Source organism: Carlito syrichta, unplaced genomic scaffold (genome assembly GCF_000164805.1).
Source record: "Carlito syrichta isolate Samal-C Ts95f unplaced genomic scaffold, Tarsius_syrichta-2.0.1 Scaffold123331, whole genome shotgun sequence".
In the NCBI taxonomy this organism is placed as follows: Eukaryota; Metazoa; Chordata; class Mammalia; order Primates; family Tarsiidae; genus Carlito; species Carlito syrichta.
In genome coordinates, this window is record NW_007067427.1 from 239446 (window position 1) to 260412 (window position 20967).

Genomic DNA, 20967 nt, shown 5'->3' on the forward strand with positions numbered 1-20967 from the left:
ATGGTGTTAAAATTAGGGTTTTGTTATCCAGCATTAAAACAAACTGCCGTTAAAACCAAAAAGAAAAAAAAGAAGTAAACATAAATTACGTCTCTTAAAAAATAAAACTGGGGTAGCCCCTTCAGGTCCCTTCCCACTGTGGGAGCTTTTCTGTCCTCTCAATAAATCCTGCTTTCTAAAAAAAAAATGAATAAATAAAACTGCATCAGCAAAATCATTTACAAGTGTTTAGAAGGTAGCTTCTATTTAATGAGATCTCTTTAGTAATGACAAGGTTACAGATCCCAGTTGTGTATCATTGTCTATCAGTTAATGCAGTTGATTATATGATTTTTATGAAAAGTAATAGGGACTTTTATTATTTGAGAAGATATTTTGCCATTATTCAGAAAAATAATTATCATATTAATGGATATATGTCTGCCAGAATGAATATATGTGAAGTAAATTATATGTATGTACTATAAAGTATAATAAATCTGTTTGCATTTAACCTGTCTGTCAAAGTGCCCACCAGCGTGTCTTTATATACTATAGATGAATCTGTGGGTTTGTTTTTCTTGTGTCAAGATTTATTGTCCCAAATTATTTATCAGGGATATTGCTGCTCGGAATGTTCTGGTGTCCTCAAATGATTGTGTAAAATTAGGAGACTTTGGATTATCACGATATATGGAGGACAGTACTTACTACAAAGGTAAGATATCAGAGCAATAACTAAGAAATAGGCTCAGAATCTTTAATGTATTCGTAATTCTAAAATAAGTATGTTCTAATATGCTCGACTGACTTTAGATAGAGTTATAAAATTAGTTCTGTGAAGGAAAAACAGCCTTTTCAGTAATGGCACTTGACCAGTTGGACCTCCCTAGGTGAAACCATGAACCTCAGCCTAAACCTATAAATCTTACTTCAGATGAACTCAGAATGGATCATAGACTTAATTGCAAAATATAAAATTATAAAACTAGTAGGAAAAAAACATAGGAGTAAATCTTTGGGATCTAGGGCTAGGCCAAGTGTCCTTAGACTTGATACCAAAAACAAAGATTCATAAAAGGAAAAAGTTGGTAAATTGAACCTCATCAAAATTAGAAATTTTTGTTCTGCGAAAGACGCTGTTAAAAGAATGAAAAGAGAAGCTATGAAGTAGGAAAAAATATGTGCCAACCACATCTCTGATAAAGAACTGGTGTCTAGAATATAGAAAGAACTCTCAAAACTCAACAATTAAAGAAAAACCAAAGAATGCATTTAGAAATGATGAAAAAAGGCCTGGTGCAGTGGCTCATGCCTGTAATTCCAGCCCTATGCAGGAGGATTGCTTGAGCCCAGGAGTTAGAGACCAGGCTAGGCAATATAGCAAGAGCTTATATCTATCTAAAAAAAAAAATTAATTAATTGAAAAATTAGCTGAGCATATTGGCACCAGCCTTGTAGTCCCAGCTATTTGAGAAGCTGGGGCCACAAGGATCACCTGAGCCCAGGAGTTCGAGGCTGTGATGTTTGTGCCACTGTACTCCAACCTGAGCAACAGAATGAAAAAAGAAATGGGAAGAAGATATAAAGAAACATTTTGCTGAAGAAGATATATAGCGTTTGTACATAAGCAAATGAAGATATAGATGTTTACCATATTTATCCATTAGGGAAAGGCAAATTAAAAACACAATGAAGTAACACTACATACCTATCAAAATTGGTAAAATAAAAATAGGGACACCACCAAATGCTGGCAAAGATGCAGAGAAATTAAATCTCTCATAAATTGTCAGTGTAAATATGTAAAATGGTAGAAATAGTCTGGGGAAAATTTGGAAAATTCTTAAAAAACTAAACATGCAACTACCATACAACCCAGCAGCTGCACTCCTAGGCATTTCTCCTGGAGAGGTGAAAACTTGAATTCACACAAAATCTGTACCCAAATATTCATTGCAGTTTTATTTGTAATAGCCAAAAATTCGAAGTGAAATCATCTCAGATGTCCTTCAACTGGTAGACACAGTCATCTCATACCAGATGAGTGTGGTTATATTACCTCAGTGAAAGGAATCTGACTTAAAAATCTCCATTCTACTAATTCTAGCAACTTTGATCCATTAGTTTTTTCTTTAACTGAAATCTTTTCATTTTGTCAATCTTGGGATCATATTGAATTGGTTCTTCAAATTATTATTGACAAATATTTTTATTAACAATATTTTCATATTCCTAGAACTTTAGCTAAGATTTGGATTGATAAATTTATATTGCATATATACTAATTATTACTACCATTTTACAAAAGCCAGTTTCTTTCTCGGTGTGTTTGATTTTTATATTGCAGCAAAATGACCCCAGATTTTTATATACAAATCTAGTCTCTTTCATTTTACACTGTATTTCATAACTATTCTCTTTCCATGTTTCCTGTATATTACAGTCTGTAACTATTTTAACAAAAATCCTGTGATGTATGAATAGAAAATTGTTTGGTTTTTTATTCGTTTGGTTATTTAGTCATTTAGCTTTAAAAAAGACTAAGTTGACTGCACACTATTTTGAAACACATTTTATTTACATCTAGCTTTAATTTTTACTAGTTCAAGTCCTAGAATTTCAAAAAAGAGCTAAATTTCAAGTCATATGATGACCAAAATTTCCCCTTGTTTAAACAGTATCTAAAATGGGCATTTGGCAAATTCACACAAATATTATCATCTCAGAAAGGTTAGTAATTATCTATAAATTCCTTTGGGCTGTGGAAATATAACTCCAAAAGGTTAGGAATTCTTCCAAAATGCTTCCCATTCTAAGAATTCTAATAGTCTTCAAAAGTAACTCATTGCTCACAGAAGAAAGTCTTGAACCTTGACAGGCTGGCATAGCCTAGCCTTGCCTACCTAGGCCCCTTTGAAGCGGGGCAATACTCAAGGTGCTTTTGTAGTAATATGAGGCATTCATTCAACAGCAGAAAATTTGAGTTTCCCCCATATGCATATTCCTAACTGAGGTCCAACAAGGTGACACTCTGTCTCCTGCCTCAGTGCAGGAGAGGACAGACTGGGGCTGGAAGGAGGCAGCACAGGACAAAGCCCACAACTCAGAATTGGGACTCGTTATAGGAGTTTAAATTTCAACTCTGGCACATGTTAATGGAGCAGCCGCAGGCAAGTCACTTAACCTGTGGGCCTCTATTTGGTTTTTTTTGAGTCAGAGTCTCACTCTGTTGCCCAGGCTGGAGTGCTGTGGCGGGATCTCGGCTCACCCAGCCTCAAACTCCTGAGCTCAAATGATCCTTCTGCCTCAGTCTAAAGATGAAGATCTGTTCTAGTCAACTGTGAAACCTTACATGATGGAGCTGCAAGTTAATAGCTCTGATTAACCAGGATTTGCACTACCTCCCTGCTCCCTACCTGTAATTGAAGGGAAGGACACTCGTATTTTCGTCCTCTATCTGTATAGCCACTTCTCACCCCCAGAGACCTCAAAACATGCCAAATAAATGAAAAGTAGTTCTCACAAAGAAATGGAAACTCTGAGGGGTCACATAGTTAAAGCTTTTTCTTTTGATACTGAAAATCTCAGCTAGCTATGTCAGATTCTTAAGCAGATAACAGGGAAAACTGATTTTGTAAAATTACTCTTCTAGCTTCCAAAGGAAAATTGCCTATTAAATGGATGGCGCCAGAGTCAATCAATTTTCGACGGTTTACCTCAGCTAGTGACGTATGGATGTTTGGTGAGTATTTTTATTTATTTATTTATTATTATTATTTTTTCCATAATCAATATTTTTTATTATGGTTTTGTGGGGTACAGTTAAGGGTTAGGTACATTTACGTTTCATTCAGGCACCCTGTTGATAAGAGGTGTTTCCCCATCCTCTGGTGAGTATTTTTTAAAGTTTTGTATTTTTAAAATTATTTCTTATAGATTATACGAAATAATTGTAGCATAGTCTCTTTTCAGAATATGTAGGTTGATCTGCCTTCCCTAGCCTATCTTCTTCATCAAACATTTTTTGGTTCATTTAGCAAATAGTCTGACTTCTGTGCCCCAGCTTCTGGGCGTGGCTTCCATAAGGGTCCACTGTTCTTACTCACCAGATCCTTCCATCACTCCTCTTTTTTGTTCCCCTCTGCTGTCTCTTCCCTCACAGAGAAGAGTCTGTTTCTTCTCTCCTCTCTCTCCTTTTGCCATCTCATTCATTCCCTTTATGTGAAGGACTTTTAACAGTTAACACCTGGTTCCTCTAACCCAGAGCATCTAAAATTGTGCCTCTTATTTTTATTCTGGAATTTAGCCTCCTGACCTGTCTCCAGGCTTAGAAGTTCAACCATCTTCTGTAGCTTCTGCTTCTTTGATGTCTGTTCTGTCCCTTCCCACCTGTTCCAAAGTCATTATCCTCTGCCTTCTCCTGCTCTGTGGTTATCACACTCTCGGTTGGTGTGAATGTGTCTCTAATTCATTCTATACTACTTACTTAAACCACTTTATCCAAATTTTAGAATGACTCTTTTTAACGTGGATGACTCCCCTCCACCCCACTCCCCACCTCCTGGTGCTAGTCCTTCTACATGATATGTCTTATCCTTACACCCTCTCCTCCAGTTGAAATTCTATGTCACTTTTAAGGTCCACCTTAAATGTCCCAATTTCCTTGAAGCCTTATGCAGCGGGTATCGCCACCAAATACAAACTCCCTTTCTCTATATTCCCTACACTTTTTTTCTTTGTCATAACACTCACATGCAGGTCCTATAATAGTCTTGTGTACATGTTATCTCTGCTAGATTAGAAACTACTTCAGAGGAGATGCCCTGCTGAGTTTATATTTTTCTCCTATAAATAAAAATGACTTTATATTTATCAAGTAAGTGTTCTTACTTTTTTCTTCAGTTTACATGCTGTTGGTTCTTAATAACCACGTAGTGCCCTAACTGATAATGAGGTAAAGGAAAGAACTTTCATATAGAACAGGATATAGCATGACATGATTAGAAAAGGCTAGTCATATTTGGACTTCAAATTGATATGGATTCAAATCCCAGCACCTCAGATGTTAGCTGTGTAACCCACAGAGTGAGTTACTTATCTTCTCAGTGAAATCTCATATTTCAGCGATTCTAAGATACCCATTTTTTCACATTTTAACATTTCTAAAACTGGAGTATATCTTAAAATCAGTGGCATTTTACAATTGGTAATCATCGGGGGCTTTTGTTTTTAAGAGACAGGGTCTTGCTTTGTCACCCAGGATGGGGTGCAGTGGCATAATTATGGCTCACTGCAACCTCGAATTCCTGGGCTCAAATAATCCTCCTGCCTTGACCTTCCACAGTGCTGGGATTACAGGTGTGAGCCACCACACCTTGCTGGGACATTTTAAAATGTAGTTGTCCTTGCCTGCACTCATGTAGACTTTGTCTATTTTGTTTGTGTTACTTTCATGTCAGAACAAGTTTAAAAGAGCTCTTTTGGTAAGAATAAAGTAAAAATTATAAGAGATAAGAAGGGATTATATCATAATTTAGTTGTCAGCGTGCTCCCTCTTTTCTTGGCCATATAAAATAATGGTGTTTTCTTTAATCGATATTATTTTATCAGATTTGATAAAATACAGTATTAAAAGAAACTTAGGGTTATTGTGAGGATTAAGAATAATATATATAAGTTTTAATGAAGAGCTCTGACACATTAAGTTCTCAAGCAATGTTATCCATGTTGTTACTACCAATAATATTGTCATAACTTCTGGTGAGAAAGGCACTAGGCATTATTTTTGTCAGGCACTCTGTACTTTGAAATTCTTGGATTTTTGGCTAATTTGAGAATAATTCACATTAAGATGGTAATATGCCTTGCAAAAAATAGATTTAAAATGACAATAATTTTTCCCAGGGAAGAATTAGAAAAAACATTTTAGAGAACTGCATTACAAATGTATCTACAAAGAGGAGAGTTTGTGAGGAAGAAGTAGACATTACACATAGAGAATGTAACCAAAGCAAAGGCGTGTTTCAGAAGGCTGCAGAGAGCCTAGAATGGCCAAGTACAGAGCATTGATGCTATGGTACTAAGGAAAAACATCCACCCTTTATGCCAACCTCTTCTCTGTTTCCTTTTCATTGTATTATGTGGTTATCATCAGCTTCTGGGGCTTTTTTGTTTGTTTTAAAGGTGAATTATTAAGGATTATTCAAAGATACTGAGAAAGTATGTATTTCCCAAGGGTAGCGTGTAAGTAAGCTTCTTGAGGTCATGCTGTGGTGTTTGTGGGTGAGATCACTGCAGCCCACAGAAGTCTGTAGCTTTCTGTAGGAAAAGAGTGACTTATCCATGAATAAACCAGATAGTAATGCCGTTATACACCCTGGACAATGACCGGCCAACCTTGTTAAGGGAAACATTGTAAGAAATCTGAGTTTTCTAAGAGCATGAAACTTAAATTTAAAAATTTTCTTTGTTAGACCTTAGGCCAGTTGCTGTAAGTATAAAATAAAGAGATTGAACTGAAGTAAGAGAGAATCTAAAATTCAGCTTTTTTTTTTGACGCATTAATTAAGCCATGAAGTATCAATGTAGCTGGTGGGCTATTTTCTAACACAGGATTTTCAGAGAAATAAATCTCTGAGAAAAATTATGACTTTTTCCTTGATAATAATTCAGTATTTCGTTATTCACATCATATTAAATCATTATTGCTGTTCTTATTTTATGCTAGAGTTAACTGAATGCTGCTTTGGTAGATAACTTGCACAGAATCTCCCAGCTGGTACTCTGTGACATTATTCCTGGAACCTGAGTTACAGTCTTGATGCTGAACTCACAGTTGTGTTTTCATCCCTACTTCACAGGTGTGTGTATGTGGGAGATACTGATGCATGGTGTGAAGCCTTTTCAAGGAGTGAAGAACAATGATGTGATCGGTCGAATTGAAAATGGGGAAAGATTACCAATGCCTCCAAATTGTCCTCCTACCCTCTACAGCCTTATGACGAAATGCTGGGCCTACGACCCCAGCAGGCGACCCAGGTTTACAGAACTTAAAGCTCAGCTCAGGTAGGAGTGGGGGGTAGAGAGGGGCTGGGGTGGGGGCAGAGTTTGCTGCTTCTACTCCTTGCAGTAATAGCATTTTCCAGTCATTTTGCATCTGAGGCTGAACTATTTTTTGGTCAGTTATAATTATTTTAAAAATTGATTTGCATTTCTTTCTCTAGACCTTGCCAAAGTCTTAAGTAGATTATATCTTTAAATCTTTTTTTTTTTTTTTTTTTTTGAGTTGAAGTCTCACTCTGTCACCCAGACTGGAGTACAGTTGCACGCTCCCTGCCACCACAGCCTTGACCTGCTGGGCTCCGGCGATCCTTCTACCTCAGCCTTCCAAGTAGCTGGAACTATAGGCATGCGCTGTCACACCCAGCTAATTTTATTTATTGTAGAGGTGAGGTCTCACCAAGTTGCCCAGGCGGGTCACAAACTCATGGGCTCAGGCTATCCACTCACCTCAGCCTCCCAAGGTGTGGGATTAGAGGCTGAGTCACCGAGCCTGGCTTATATCTTTAAATCTTAATGAAGTTCCAATTTTGATCAGATCTCTCTCCCCTAGCTTCTGACTAGGAGATCCATGATAACTTAGTCCCTGCTAGCCTCTGCAGTCTCATCTCACGCAGCCCCTTCATTTCCCTGATACTTTATGCTCCAGCAGTATTTAATTACTAACAATTCTCCTATCACAGCTCACTGCCTTTGCACATGCTATTTTCTCTCCCGAAGTACCTTTCCCCATTTTTCCCACCTGATAAACTCCTATTCAGTTTTCAGAATCCAGCTTAGGTGTTACCAGATATTAATCTCCTTCAGGAAACCGTCCTAATCAACCCTACCCCCAAAGAGGTAGCCACTCTTTGGCACATTTTGAATACTTCCGTTATTGTATTTTAAATGTTTAAATGTCCATTGCTTGGCCAGGCAGTGGCTCACAACTGTAACCCCAGCACTTTGGGAGGCAGAGGTGAGAGAATTGCCTGAGCCCAGTGGTTTGAGACCAACTTGGCTACTTGGTGACCTTGGCAACCTGTTGCCAGCTTGGACAACCTTGTCTCTACAATAAATCAAAAAATTTGTCAGGCGTGGTGGTATGCACCTGTAGTTCCAGCTACTTGAAAGGCTGAAGCAGAAGGACCACCTGAACCTCATAAGTCAAGGCTGCAGTGGCCATGAGTGTGCCACTACACTACAGCCTGGGTGACAGTGAGACTCCAACTCAGAAAATAAATAAACAAACAAACAAATAAATAACTATCCTTTGCTTGTTTAGGTACCATCTTGTGACTCCTACTTTGTGCCAGACACTGCTAGACCCAAACCTCTGGTAGTTGCCTATCTCATGGAGGGATCTCTCAGGGACCATTAGTGTGCTGTGTCCCTCAGAGAAGTGTGTGCCCTGTCTATCCTGCCGCCTGGCCTGGGGAGGTTCTTGTATGCTTGTCTGTGTCCTTGGCGAGAATCAAGCACTCTTGACGGGCAGCACTCTGTCTTATTCATTTCTGCAGTCCTAGTGCCAAGCTTAGGACCTGGCACCATATAAGTGCTCCATAAACATTTGTTGAATTGAATTGAATTAAGAAACTAGATTGAGATGTAGTACTTTAATAGACAAGTTAGTCTAATGTGATACATAGGCATAAGGAGCTTTATTATGTAAACAACATCATGGTCCATTGTGTACTATATCAACTGTTTTCACATTTGGAGACTCCTCTGATTCTATGTGAGGTTTTATTGGAGTTTTTCTTGCTTTTGTATTTTAGTATTTTTCCAAAAAAATCACCAAAGTTCAAAAACCCTGAAAGCCCGTTTATCTCCGCCATCTCACCACATCTTTAGGCAGCTCAACCTGGTAGTTGAGGGTCCTTACAGGGAGAGAGTGAAGACCCCTAGGTAGAAGGATAAAAGAAGAATCCAGGCTTCACGTGTTTGCTAAGCACCTTGTTGTTCTAAGCTAGGTGTTGTGGGTTCCACAGTGATCAAAACCCAGTCCCTACCTCCAAAGAGTTTACAGACTGGTAGAGGAGACAGAGACATCAGTGGGTATTTACAGTACAATGAGAACTGTGTCTTTCAGACACACCCTGGGTCTCTGTATCTCTCACCCGCTGGCCTGTTCCACTTTCCAGAGCCCTGTAGGACAACTCTACTCCACCTTCCACATGATAGCTGTTTAGGTATTTCTAGACAGTTTTCTTAGCTCCACTAGTTGTCTTCAAGCTAAAAATCTCTAATTTCTTTTTTTTTTTAAGTTTTAAAACAAAGCTTATTAGAGAAAAAAGGTAGAAGAGAAAGTGTGACTTGCCAGAGCTGGCGTAAAGAAAACTACAGTCTCTAATTTTTTAGTTCTCATATAACCTAATTCCATGTTCTCTCACTATTACAGCTGGCTTTTGAACATACATTATTTCATGTTTGGTTCATAAAGTTATTCCTCCTTGATCTTTCCTCAGAATTTGACAGATCCTTTCCTTGACATTTTTTACCTCTGATACTGATTCTGTCACCCTACCTCCCTGACATCTCCTTTCTCTGCCATTTCTATGAGTACTAACCAAATTTCCATTCTCAGCTTCTTAGTTTCTCCCCCATTTTCTCTCAGTACATCTCTTGGATTGTTTAACCCATTGATGTGGCTTTGCTTCTTACCTCCATCTATCTTTAGCTGTGGTCCTGCCCTTTTCTTTTCCTTTTTTTTTTTTTTTTTTGAGTTCAGGTCTCACTCTGTCACCCAGACTGGAGTGCAGTGGCACGCTCCTGGCCACCGCAGCCTTGACCTGTTGGGCTCCGGTGATCTTTCCGCCTCAGCCTTCCAAATAGCCAGAACTATAGGCGCGCGCCTCCACGCGGTCCTGCCCTTTTCTTACAAGTTCCAAACCTACATTTAAAATTGCAAACTAGATATCATATTTATCCAAAAACCAAAGCTGCTACCTTCTCTTCTAAGTCAGCCCTTCTTCCTCACCTTCTCCAGGTTAGAATGGTACCTTTATCTTCATCGCCATCCTAGAATCTTGCTTCCCACTCTTTGCCTCTACCTCCCATACCTGGATTTCTCCCATCTGGCTGGCTTGACTGACGTAATCAATCTTCCTGAACCATCCCTGTGGAAAAATAACTAACTCCCTTGCTCAAAACAACTTTCAGTGGGTTTCTGTCAAACCTCTCATCTTTGTGTAGAGGCTTCCATGATAGCATTTAAAACTCCTTCTATTATGACTCGAGAGTGTCTTCTCATCTCTTTCAGACTCTGTGGCCAAACTAAACCTCTCTTGACCTGGAATGCCTTCTTCTCTACCTGGAGAGATCCTGCCCGTCTTCTTGGCTTCTTTCATGCTCTGGCTCTTCTATAACTTCACAGCTCACTAGCCTCCGCCCTCTGAGTCTTCAGATCTCTTTATTCTTCTTGTCAGGCTTACCTTATGCTGCCACAGATGGCTGCAACCCATGTTCAATTCAGTTTGACAAACACTGTTGAGCACCTACGATAAGTGAGCCTGGTGCTAGTCACTGGGGCAAAGATGACTAAAACACTTTTCCTGCCCTCGAGGAGCTCACAGTCTAGTATGTCTCATCCCCTACTAGACTGAAGCTCCTTGAGGACAGGGATGGTCATACTCACCTTGGTGTTGCCCACCCCTCCAGGCCAGGAGCCTAGACACAGAAAGGTGAGCCAGGCACTGAATTCTTAGCCTAGAGCATATGCTCTAATCTTATAATATGATATGATATGATATGATATGATATGATATAATATAATATAATATAATATAATATAATATAATATAATAAACTATCCAAGACGTGTTTTTAGAACTACCTATGATTAGAAAATATTTATGGGTGTTTTCTTGTACACAGGACAGGTAGTTGGACATTCATTTACTCTGTATTCTGTTTTAGTGAGAAATGCATTTTGAGCACATGTAACATGGCTACCAAATAGGCCAGTAAAATGTAACTTTATAACATAATAGCTTACTTGGTCATTTACATGGAACAGCATATCACAATAATTGAATAAGTTATTTTAATAAGTTTTTTTAATTTTTTTTATTATTTTCAGAATTTTAACAAAGAAATAATAAATTTTGAATAGCTTTTACCCACACCATGGTAGTTAAAAATGTTTCCTGAATTCTCCTTCTGTAACTTAAAAGAAAATATTGCGGCCGGGCTCGGTGGCTCAGCCTGTAATCCCGCGCCTTTGGGAGGCTGAGGTGAGTGGATTGCCTGAGCCCGCGGGTTCGAGACCCGCCTGGGCAGCGAGACCTCATCTCCATAATAAATCAAAAAATCAGCTGGGCGTGGTCGCGCATGCCTGTAATTCCAGCTACCTGGAAGGCTGAGGCGGAAGGATCGCCGGAGCCCAGCAGGTCGAGGCTGCGGTGGCCGGGAGCGGCCACTGCACTCCAGTCTGGGCGACAGAGTGAGACTCCAACTCAAAAAAAAAAAAAAAAGAAAAAGAAAATATTGCGAGTAGATTCGTATTACTGTAGGATTCCACTTGTCTTTGACTGGGCTATATATTCGTTCTTGGCTATATTTGTTCAGAAAAGTGACTTTCAATTTGAAGCTTGTTAGGGAGTCATAGGAAAATTACTTTGGTCATACTTTCATGAGGTCATGTCTATGACTCAAAGAACCTGTCCTCCTTACATCCTGTTTCCTTATTCATAAGTGTGACTTCATTGAGAAGTAGAATGAGATTAACCTGTAGATGGCCTATTATCAGTATAAAAGATTTTGCAATAGAAACACTTTTTAAGTGATCAACAGTGAACATTTCTTTTAATATGTACTCTAGCACTTTTGTGCTTTATGACTGGCAGGTTTTAAAATGCATGTAATTTCTGGTTAATTCAGTTAATTCTTTGTTAAATTCCATGCCAAGGAAACCTAATAAACAACTTTAGTATTTTCCTTTTTGGAGTTTATGTTAAAAAATACTGAGTTCCAATAGTATTCTTCCTTGACTAAGGTGTTGGTACCACTATAAAAAAAGAACATCAGTTTTATCTCAGATTAGAGAAACATTTAAGTGTTAGATCTCTTAAATCCTTTTTAGATAAATTAGGGCAGTAAAAAATTATCAATTTAAAATTTTGTGCTATAATTTTTGTATATTTTTAATTTTTTTGAGTCTCGTTGTCACTCTGTTGCCCAGGCTGGAGTGCAGTGGTGTGATCATGGCTTATTACAGCCTGCACCTCCTGGGCTCAGGTGATCCTTCTGCCTCAACCTCCCGAGTACCTGGGACTCCAGACACAAACCACCACACCTGGCTAATTGTGTGTGTGTGTGTGTGTGTGTGTGTGTGTGTGTGTGTATGTGGTGGTGAGGTCTTGCTCTGTTGTTGCCTAGGCTTGTCTCAGACTCCTAGGCTCAAGCAGTCCTCTTGTCTCGGCCTCCCAAAGTGCTGGAATTATAGGGTTGAGCCACCATACGTGGCCTAAACTTTTGTTTGAGATATAACAAACACACCAAGAAGTGAACACCTCACAAATTGGACGCAACATGTGATCAGCATTCAAAACAACACTACTGGTGCCACGAAATCTACCACATGCCCCTTTCCAGTCACTGTTCATCTTCCAAGGGTGAACCACTATCCTGACCAGAGTTTTGCCTGTTTTTGAACTTCATGTAAACTGTGTTGGTATGTACTTTTTTTTTTGGTTTTTTTTTTGAGTTGGAGTCTCACTCTGTCATCCAGACTGGAGTGCAGTGTCCGCTCCCGGCCACCACAGCCTCAACCTGCTGGATTCCGGCGATCCTTCCACCTCAGCCTTCCAAGTAGCTGGAATTACAGGCATGCGCTACCACGCCTGGCTGATTTTTTGATTTATTGTAGAGATGAGGTCTCGCTGCCTGGCGGGTCTCGAACCCGCGGGCTCAGGCAATCCACTCACCTCAGCCTCCCAAAGGCACGGGATTACAGGCTGAGCCACCAAGCCTGACTTAGTATGTACTTTTTATATGTGATTTTAAGTGGTGTGTAAACAGTTATACCTGAGCCTTTATGTTCTGAAGAACTCTAATCTTGTAAGTATCACCTGGGAAAGCATCCAATGATTTGGAGTTGGTCTTCCATCACTGAGCTCTCTAGGAGTGTCTTTAGAACCAGTACCATGTTCATTGATAGCAAGTCTTCATGCTCTACAGTTAGCTGTTCTAATGATAACATTAAAATAACTAACAGGTATGGAGTACTTTCTGTTGACAGACGTTGCATCATGAACTTTCATACAGTATTTCACCTTAATTCTCACAGTCCTTGGAGTTACAGGTAGTATCTTCATTGTCAGTGTACAAATGAGGAGACTGAAACTGTGTGGTTAGGCATCTGACTGAAGGCACAAAGCTGGAATTCAAGGCAGGTCTACCTGAATTCAGAACTTCAAATGCGAACTGTTAGTGCTTTACTGCCTTGAATGTTAGTTGGCTTTAAGTTGTTGAGTGTGCCGTCTTATGATTTGTACTGGTGAGCAAATTGTTAATATTGTTTATTTTAAAAGTAAAAAGAAGAAAGGAAAACATGTATTATTATACAGAATTCCTGCGGCTGGTTTTCTTATACTGTTTGTATAAAAAAATCAACCAAAGTCCTCAATCAACCAAAGTCCTCAATGAATGGCAGGCTAGGCACAGTAGCTCAAGTCAGTAATCTCAGCACTTTGAGAGGCCAAGCCAGAAGGATCATTTGAGACCAGCCTGGACAATAAAGTGAGACCCCCCCCCCCGTCTCTACAAAAAGTAGAAAAATTAGCCAGCTGTTGTGGTGGTATGTGCCTCTATAGACCCAGCTACTTGGGAAACTGAGGCAGTAAAATAACTTGAGCCCAGGAGTTCAGGGCTGTGGTGAGCCATGATTGTGCCACTACACTCCAGCCTGGGCAAAAGAGTAAAATTTTGTCTCCAAAAAAAGAAAACCAAAAGGAATGTCAGCATTGCTGGCAGATATACAGATGCCCCACCCAAGGGCTTTGAGGGGGACTTGACTTCCTTGTACTTTTAATGTATTTTCCCTACTAGTTATGTTTGCTTTATTGGCACATCTTGAGTTTTTGTACTTTGCTGCTGTGGCACCCAGTGATTTCACATTTAGTGAGGAGTGGGTTTGGCCAAGTCTCTCTAGAGCTGGCCTCAGGCAGATTGGAGCCAAAGCATGCTACAGTGTCATCCAGAGAGTCTGCTGGGAACTCTGTACACTTTCACTCCAGCTCGAGGGTGAGATGTGAGGAATTTTTGCTTTGGACTTTTTGAGTTTGATTGTGTGTTTGTGTGTGTGTGTGTGTGTGTGTGTGTGTGTGTGTGTGTGTGTGTGTGTGTTGGTTTTGGTTTTGGGTTTTTGGTTCTTTGTTTTAACTTTATACTGTCATGTTTGCTTCTTAACTTTATCATACTAAGTTAGCCTTTAGGAGAGAGTTTGGTCAGAACTATAGTTTAGCTCAGTGTGGCTGCACACACAACTTTTTAACATTTTTAAAATACTGCATCTCAGTATTATACTCAAGTGAAGTTACAAGCAGTCTCAGGAACACAAACTATTTCAGTTGATCTGTGAGACTGACCAGTTCAAACAAGAAGCAACACCTTTAGAGTCAGTATAGTGTGTGAGCGTGTATTTTTTTCAAAGAACATTTAAACAGTTGTGTGACCTTGGGCAAGTTACTTAACCTTCCTTGCGAGAGCAGGCTCACAATTACTACCCACATTCTGGTTTCAGGATTAAATTAAGCAATTCCTCTAAAATTCTTTAAATTGCTCATAGCTCATAGTAAGCACACATACTGTGTGAGCTAATTTAATAGTAAGTAGTAGTAACAAGAAAACTTTTTCTGAAGATCCAGAAGGGACCTGGGAATCATAGGGCACAAAAGAGCAATTAGTTAAGTTAAGCATCCTTTAAAAATCTGGTTATTTGAATCTCATTTTAATGTAAGCAGCAACAGAATTATGGAAGAGTATGAGCTTTGGAGTCAGACACATCTGAGTTTGAGCCCTGGCCCCTTATACTATCTCTGGGGAATACCTTTAAGCCTTCATAGCTGCTTTTCTAAGATGAAGGTAATAACAGTAGCTACCTTCTAGGGTTCTTTTGAGATTTAGTGAGATAATGCCTATAGCCTGCGTTAGTACATAAAAAGTGGTTTAAGTGTTAGCTATTTTTATTATCCAGATCAAAATACCAAGCATATCTTTTTAACATTTTATAGATACGCGTTTTAAAGTATTAGTCTATGAGGCTGGGCATGGTGGCTCATGCCTGCAATCCCAGCACTTGAGGAGGCCGAGGCAGAAGGGTTGCTTGAGCCTAGGAGTTCAAGACCAGCTTAGGCAATATAGCAAGACCTTGTCTCTACAAAAATAAAAATAAAAATATTAACCAGTCATGGTGGCATGTGCCTCTGTAGTCTTAGTTATTCAGGAGGCTGAGGCAGAATTGCCTAAGCCCAGGAAGTTGAGGCTGTGGTGAGCTGTGATCATGCCTGAGCAACAGAGTGAGACTCCATCTCAAAAAAAAAAAAAAAAATTAGTCTGTGAACAGAATCTTAAACAAGTTATTTTAAACTCTTTTTGATTCTTCATTTATCCTTCATCATGAACTCTAAATTAGAAGCTGTAGATTTGGTTAGTGACATGAGGCTGCTTGTACTTCTCTCTCTCTCTCTGTGTGTGTGCGTGTGTGTGTGTGTGTGTGTGTGTGTTTTCATATTACCTTGTCTAAGAGTCTATGTGTTTTCTTAAAGTGTTTATATATATCCAAAATTCCTTTCAAAGGTGGTGCCTACATTCCTCCTTAGTCATCATACCAGTATTTTTCTTCTCATTGCTTTCCTATTCTCTAGATATTATCTAGAAGAGTAATCTGTTTCTCGGTTACACCTAGATACATCTTAACATGCTCACAGCATCTGAACTTTAAGAGCTTTTTATTTATGTTTTCTTCTGGTCCTCAGCCTAAAAGTAGTACAAAGCAAATAGCAAATCCAAATGTAATGGGAATCAATGTAAAGTTTAAATTATTTCCACTAAAAACTGTCTTAACTGTTTATCTAACAATTTTTACTCCTCATTGGTCCTCACCCACACGCAGATATTTAGAGCTTTACATTTGCATTTTTATCATGGTTTTAGCTCCACAATTTGGTTTTATGTGAAGTTAGCAAATCTCTAGTGAAATTTAAACTTGCATTTCATAAAAATTAGTCTCTTGTGCTTCCATGGCTTCATAGATCATTTTCACAAGAAATAATACTCCTCTAAAAGATGAGTATTCTCCCTTTTTTCACTTAAGGAGCCTAAAGCTTAGAAAAGGCTTATGACTTGCCTTGGACTATACAGCTAACAATAGGCAGAACTGAGCTCTTAGGCCCCCTCCTTCTGCCTCCAAGACCAATGTTCTTTCTTTTCTCTTTACCACAGTGTGTCCCCCTCATCTCTCTTGTACTTCACTATGCTATGTTTGCGTCCCCTTGTCTTTATAGTAAAAAGAGACCTGACTTGACAGAGGTTACATTTCAGTTATAAACCATTTATTTACTGTTTACAATCTGAACTCCATCCTCAGAACCTACAGTGAAATCCTCAGACTTATCCCATTAACTACCATAGTTCCTTTCCATCAGTTCTGCCTCTAGCACTGTTTCCTTTCTCCCCTAGTTTTTTTATTTTGGGGTTTTTTTAATTCAGTCCAGTTTTTTTATTTTGGGGTTTTTTAAATTCAGTCCAGTGCTGAATTTTGTCTCCATGATTAGTGTCCCTAAAAACATTAAGGAAGAATACGGCATACGTGACTGTCTTTCTCTTCCTCTCTGGAAATTGAAGTATCTGTGGGTCTAGGTAGTTCCTCCTTATTTCAGCTTAAGGGGATAGAGAAATGAAATCAGATGGAGAGATGGAAGAAGCAAATGTGAAACATTGGCTCCACATCAGTAATCAAATTAAATGAACCTAAAGCATACATAGGAGAGAAAAGCAGTCTTCTGTGGTCAGTTTATTAGTTCTTAGCTAAGAGGATTTGGCACTTGGAAGCCAACAGCTTAGCTTCTACCTCCTTTCGCTCTCTTAACCCCTTTCCCACACTTGCACCATACCATACCTTTTGTATTATATTTTTAGTGTTTACTCTGGGGATTACAGTATACATCTTTAACTCTTTATAGTCTGCTTAGAATTAGTCATTGTATTTCATGTAAAATGTAGACACTTTATAACTATACTGTCTATCACCACCTGGATCCATTATGCTGTAGTTGTCATGTATGTTCACATATGTTCACATATATTCACATATGTTATAGCCCCATAAAATAAGATTTTAATTTCTGTCTTCTTAAGTATCATTTTTTAAAAAGTAAAGAAAGTTTTTCCATGTGTTTGTTTGTTTGAGTCATGGTCTTGTTTTGTTTCCTAGGCTGGAGTGCAGCGGTACAGTCATGCATTAGCTCACTGCAGCCTCTAACTTCTAGGCTCAAGTGAGCCTCCCACCTCAGGCTCCCAAGTAGCTGGAACTGTAGACATGTACCATTGTGCCCAGCAATTTTTTTGTGTGTGGAAATGGGGTGTTGCTCTGTTACTCAAGCTGATCTCGAACTTGTAGCCTCAAGCAGTCGTCCCTCCTTGACCTCTCAAAGTCCTAAGATTATAGGCTTGAGCCATTGTGCCCACCCAAGGAAGGTCTTTTATATTTAACTTCATATAGTGCTTTGTTCTTCCTGAAGATCTTATTTCTATTTGGTTTCCCATCAGCATGAAGAACTTCTTTAGTACATCTTATGGTGTCAGTCAGTTGGTGGTGAATTCCATTTGTTTTATTTTATCTAAAATGAACTGAACTTAATTTTGCTGGATATAGAGTTCTGGATTGACAGTGTTTTTTTTGTTTTTTGAGTCTTTTTCTTTCAGCACGTTAAAGATGCTCTTCCACTATCGTCTGCCCTGTTATATGTTTAATGAGAAGACCCTGGTCATTCACATAATTGATGCTCTGTATGTAATGTGTCCTTTTTCTCTGGTAGCTTCTATTATCTCTCTGTCTTTGGTTTTTAGCAGTTTAAGTAGAGTGCGTTTGGGTGTGGTTTTCTTTGTCTTAGTTGTGCTTGGAATTTGCTGACCCTCTCAAATCTGTAAACTTTTGTCTTTTATAAGATTTAGACAAACTTTGAGCACTATTTTTTCAGATATATTTTTCTGTTTCATTTTCTCTTTTCTTCTTCTGAGAGTCCAGTTGCATGTGTGTTAAACCTTTTGATAGTATCCTTCAGGTATAGTCCCAGAGATGCTCATTATTGTTGTTTTTCTCCTCCTTCTCCTCTTCCTTTTTTTTAGTGGCAGGAGTCCTGCTCTGTTGCCCAGACTGAAAAATGCAGTATCAAGATTATAGCTCACTGTAACCTCAAATGGCTGGGCTCAAGTGATCCTTCCACCTCAGCCTCCTGAGTAGGCAGGACTACAGGTGCACATCACCATCCCCAGCTAATTGTTTAAATTTTTGTAGCGACAAGGATTCTTAAACTCCTGGCCTCAAGCAGTTCTCTTGCTTCAGCCTCCCAAAGCTCTAGGATTACAGGCATAAGCCACCATTTGACAATCCTCCTTCTTCTTCACACAATCTTTTTTCTCTATGTCCTTCAGATTGGATCATTTTTATTGAATTATCTTCAGGTTTCCTAACTCTTCTGTCATCCATATCCTAATCCATCGCATGGAGGTTTTATTTCAGATATTATGTTTTTCAGTTATAGAATTTCTTTTTGGCTCTTCTTTGTATTCTGTTTCTCTACTGACATTTTCTATTATTCATTATGAGCAAATTTTCTTTTATGTCCTTGAATATAATAGCTTCTTTTAAATCTTTGCCTAATTTCAACATCTGAATCTTTGGAGTCAGCCTCCTTTACTTTTTTTTTTCATCTTTATTTATATGTTGAGAAATCTTAGATTATATCATGGACATTGTGAGGTATTAAAGGTCACAAAAACTCTCATTTCAGTTACATTCCTCTAAAGAGTGCTCATTTTGTTAATTTGTTTGTATTAGCAGGAAATTAATTTGACTGATCTCAAATTGCAAACTCTCCCTGCTGTGGGCAGTATCTGAAATGTCTGTTCAAGTCTTTTAGCCTTAGCTTGGAGTATGCACTGTGTGTGCATGGTTGCAGTATCAGCTAGAGATTTGGGCAAAAATTATACTCAGAATTTTAAGCACTTCCTCTCTGGCTCTCTTTTCTCTGGGATTTCGCCCCTCACACTCCACCAGCTGTGGTTGCTCTAAACTCAATTCTCAGTTTTCAGGCCAGTTGACGCTAGGGCCTGCCTTCTGGCTAATGGCTATTAAAAAGTAGAAACCCACCCAGTGCTCTTCTTTTTTTCCTTATGACAGCTTCCTCTAGAATCTAGCTGCTTTTGGTTGCTCTCCTGTGCTATCACACAGTTCAGAGTTTATAATTCTTATCCACAAGAGGGTTAGCCAAATAAGTGCCACTCAAATATGACAGAAAGTGGTCACCATTTTAAAGTAAGCTTTTAGTAGAAATACTTATGAAAAATAATTTTGAGCTGGGCATGGTAGCTCACATCTGTAATCCTTGCACTTTGGGAAGCGGAGATGAGAGGATTGCCTGACCTCAGGGGTTCAAGACAAGCCTGGGCAACTTGGGCAAGACCTTATCTCTACAATAAACCAAAAAATTAGCCAGGCATGGTGGCATGTGCCTGTAGTTCCAGCTACTTGGAAGGCTAAGGTGGAAGGATCACTTGAGTCTAGCAGGTCAAGGCTGCAGTAGCCGTGAGCGTGCCTCTGCACTCCAGTCTGGGCAACAGAGTGAGACTCCAACTCAAAAAAAAAAAATGTCCAGTCTACTTTGTCTCTTCATAAAGGAAAAGGCCAAGGTGTAAGCAGTAGTGCTGTGATTATGGCCATTAGCCATTAGATCAGCCACTTCCAGATATGCCAGCCCCAGCTTCATCTTAAGCCTCTAGACTTGTTTTCTGCAAAGACAGCAGGGTTTTTTTTTTGTTGTTGTTATTAAAATGTCAATTCCATTCCATTTCTTTATGGTGAGGCAATGTTGGGTAATTATTAGAGATCATGTTTCAAAACTGGTATTCTCATGAACTTGCCAGAACAAGTCATTTCCCTCTTGACTTTTTTCCTTCAAATGTATTGCTGCCCTTTCTCTGTGTATTTTTCAGATTAATCCAAATAACTGCAAACCCAGACTAATTTTATGTCCAAAGCAAATTTTATGATGTCATCCCTTTGTTTAGGTGATCAAAGTCTAGTCTTCTATAAAAAGACATTTGCCTCCCAGTATTAAATATAGCAAAGAGTATTTCTTATATTTAAAAAGAAAAAATTATATTTTCAAAGAAAAGGGTTAGTAGTACAGTCACTCCCAGGAAAACTGCAAAAATGAAGTAGAGAAAAACTCATTTTTCACCAGACACAGTAACTCATGCCTGTATCCCAGCACTTTGAGAGGCTGAGGTTGGTGATTTGCTTGAGCCTGGGAGTTTAAGACCAGCCTGGGCAACATAGCGAAACCTCATCTCTACAAAAAATCAAAAGTTAGTCAGGTCTGGTGGCGCACACCTGTATTCCCAGCTACTCAGCAGGCTGAGTTGGAAGGATTGTCTAAACCCAGAAGGTCGAGGCTGCAGTGAGCTATGATTGTTTCACTGCACTCTAGCCTGGGCCACAGATTGAGACACCAACTGAAAAATAATAATAATAATGATAACTCAATTCCTAGTAGTATATAAAGCAGGAAAAATACAGGACTAACTTTTACGGAAAAGCTTACTAAGTTTTTTTCACATACTTTGTCTTTATTTCTCCATTCTAACAATAGACAGGGCAGATTGTGTTTCTCATTTATAAGTTAGGAAACAGGTTGAAGTAGGCAAGATCTCCTGTGGTTACAA

General features: G+C 39.0%; 1 protein-coding gene across 10 annotated transcripts in view; it reads left to right on the top strand.

Moving 5' to 3' along the window:
• The window catches only part of PTK2 (protein tyrosine kinase 2), a 286007-nt gene that overhangs the window by 214542 nt on the left and 50498 nt on the right, over positions 1-20967 (top strand). For all 10 annotated transcript variants that reach the window (XM_021707659.1, XM_021707660.1, XM_021707661.1 and 7 more), the window contains 3 exons: positions 597-697; positions 3635-3724; positions 6843-7047. In XM_021707659.1, coding sequence (XP_021563334.1) covers positions 597-697; positions 3635-3724; positions 6843-7047 — 396 coding nt within the window. The remainder of the gene's footprint in view (positions 1-596; positions 698-3634; positions 3725-6842; positions 7048-20967) is intronic.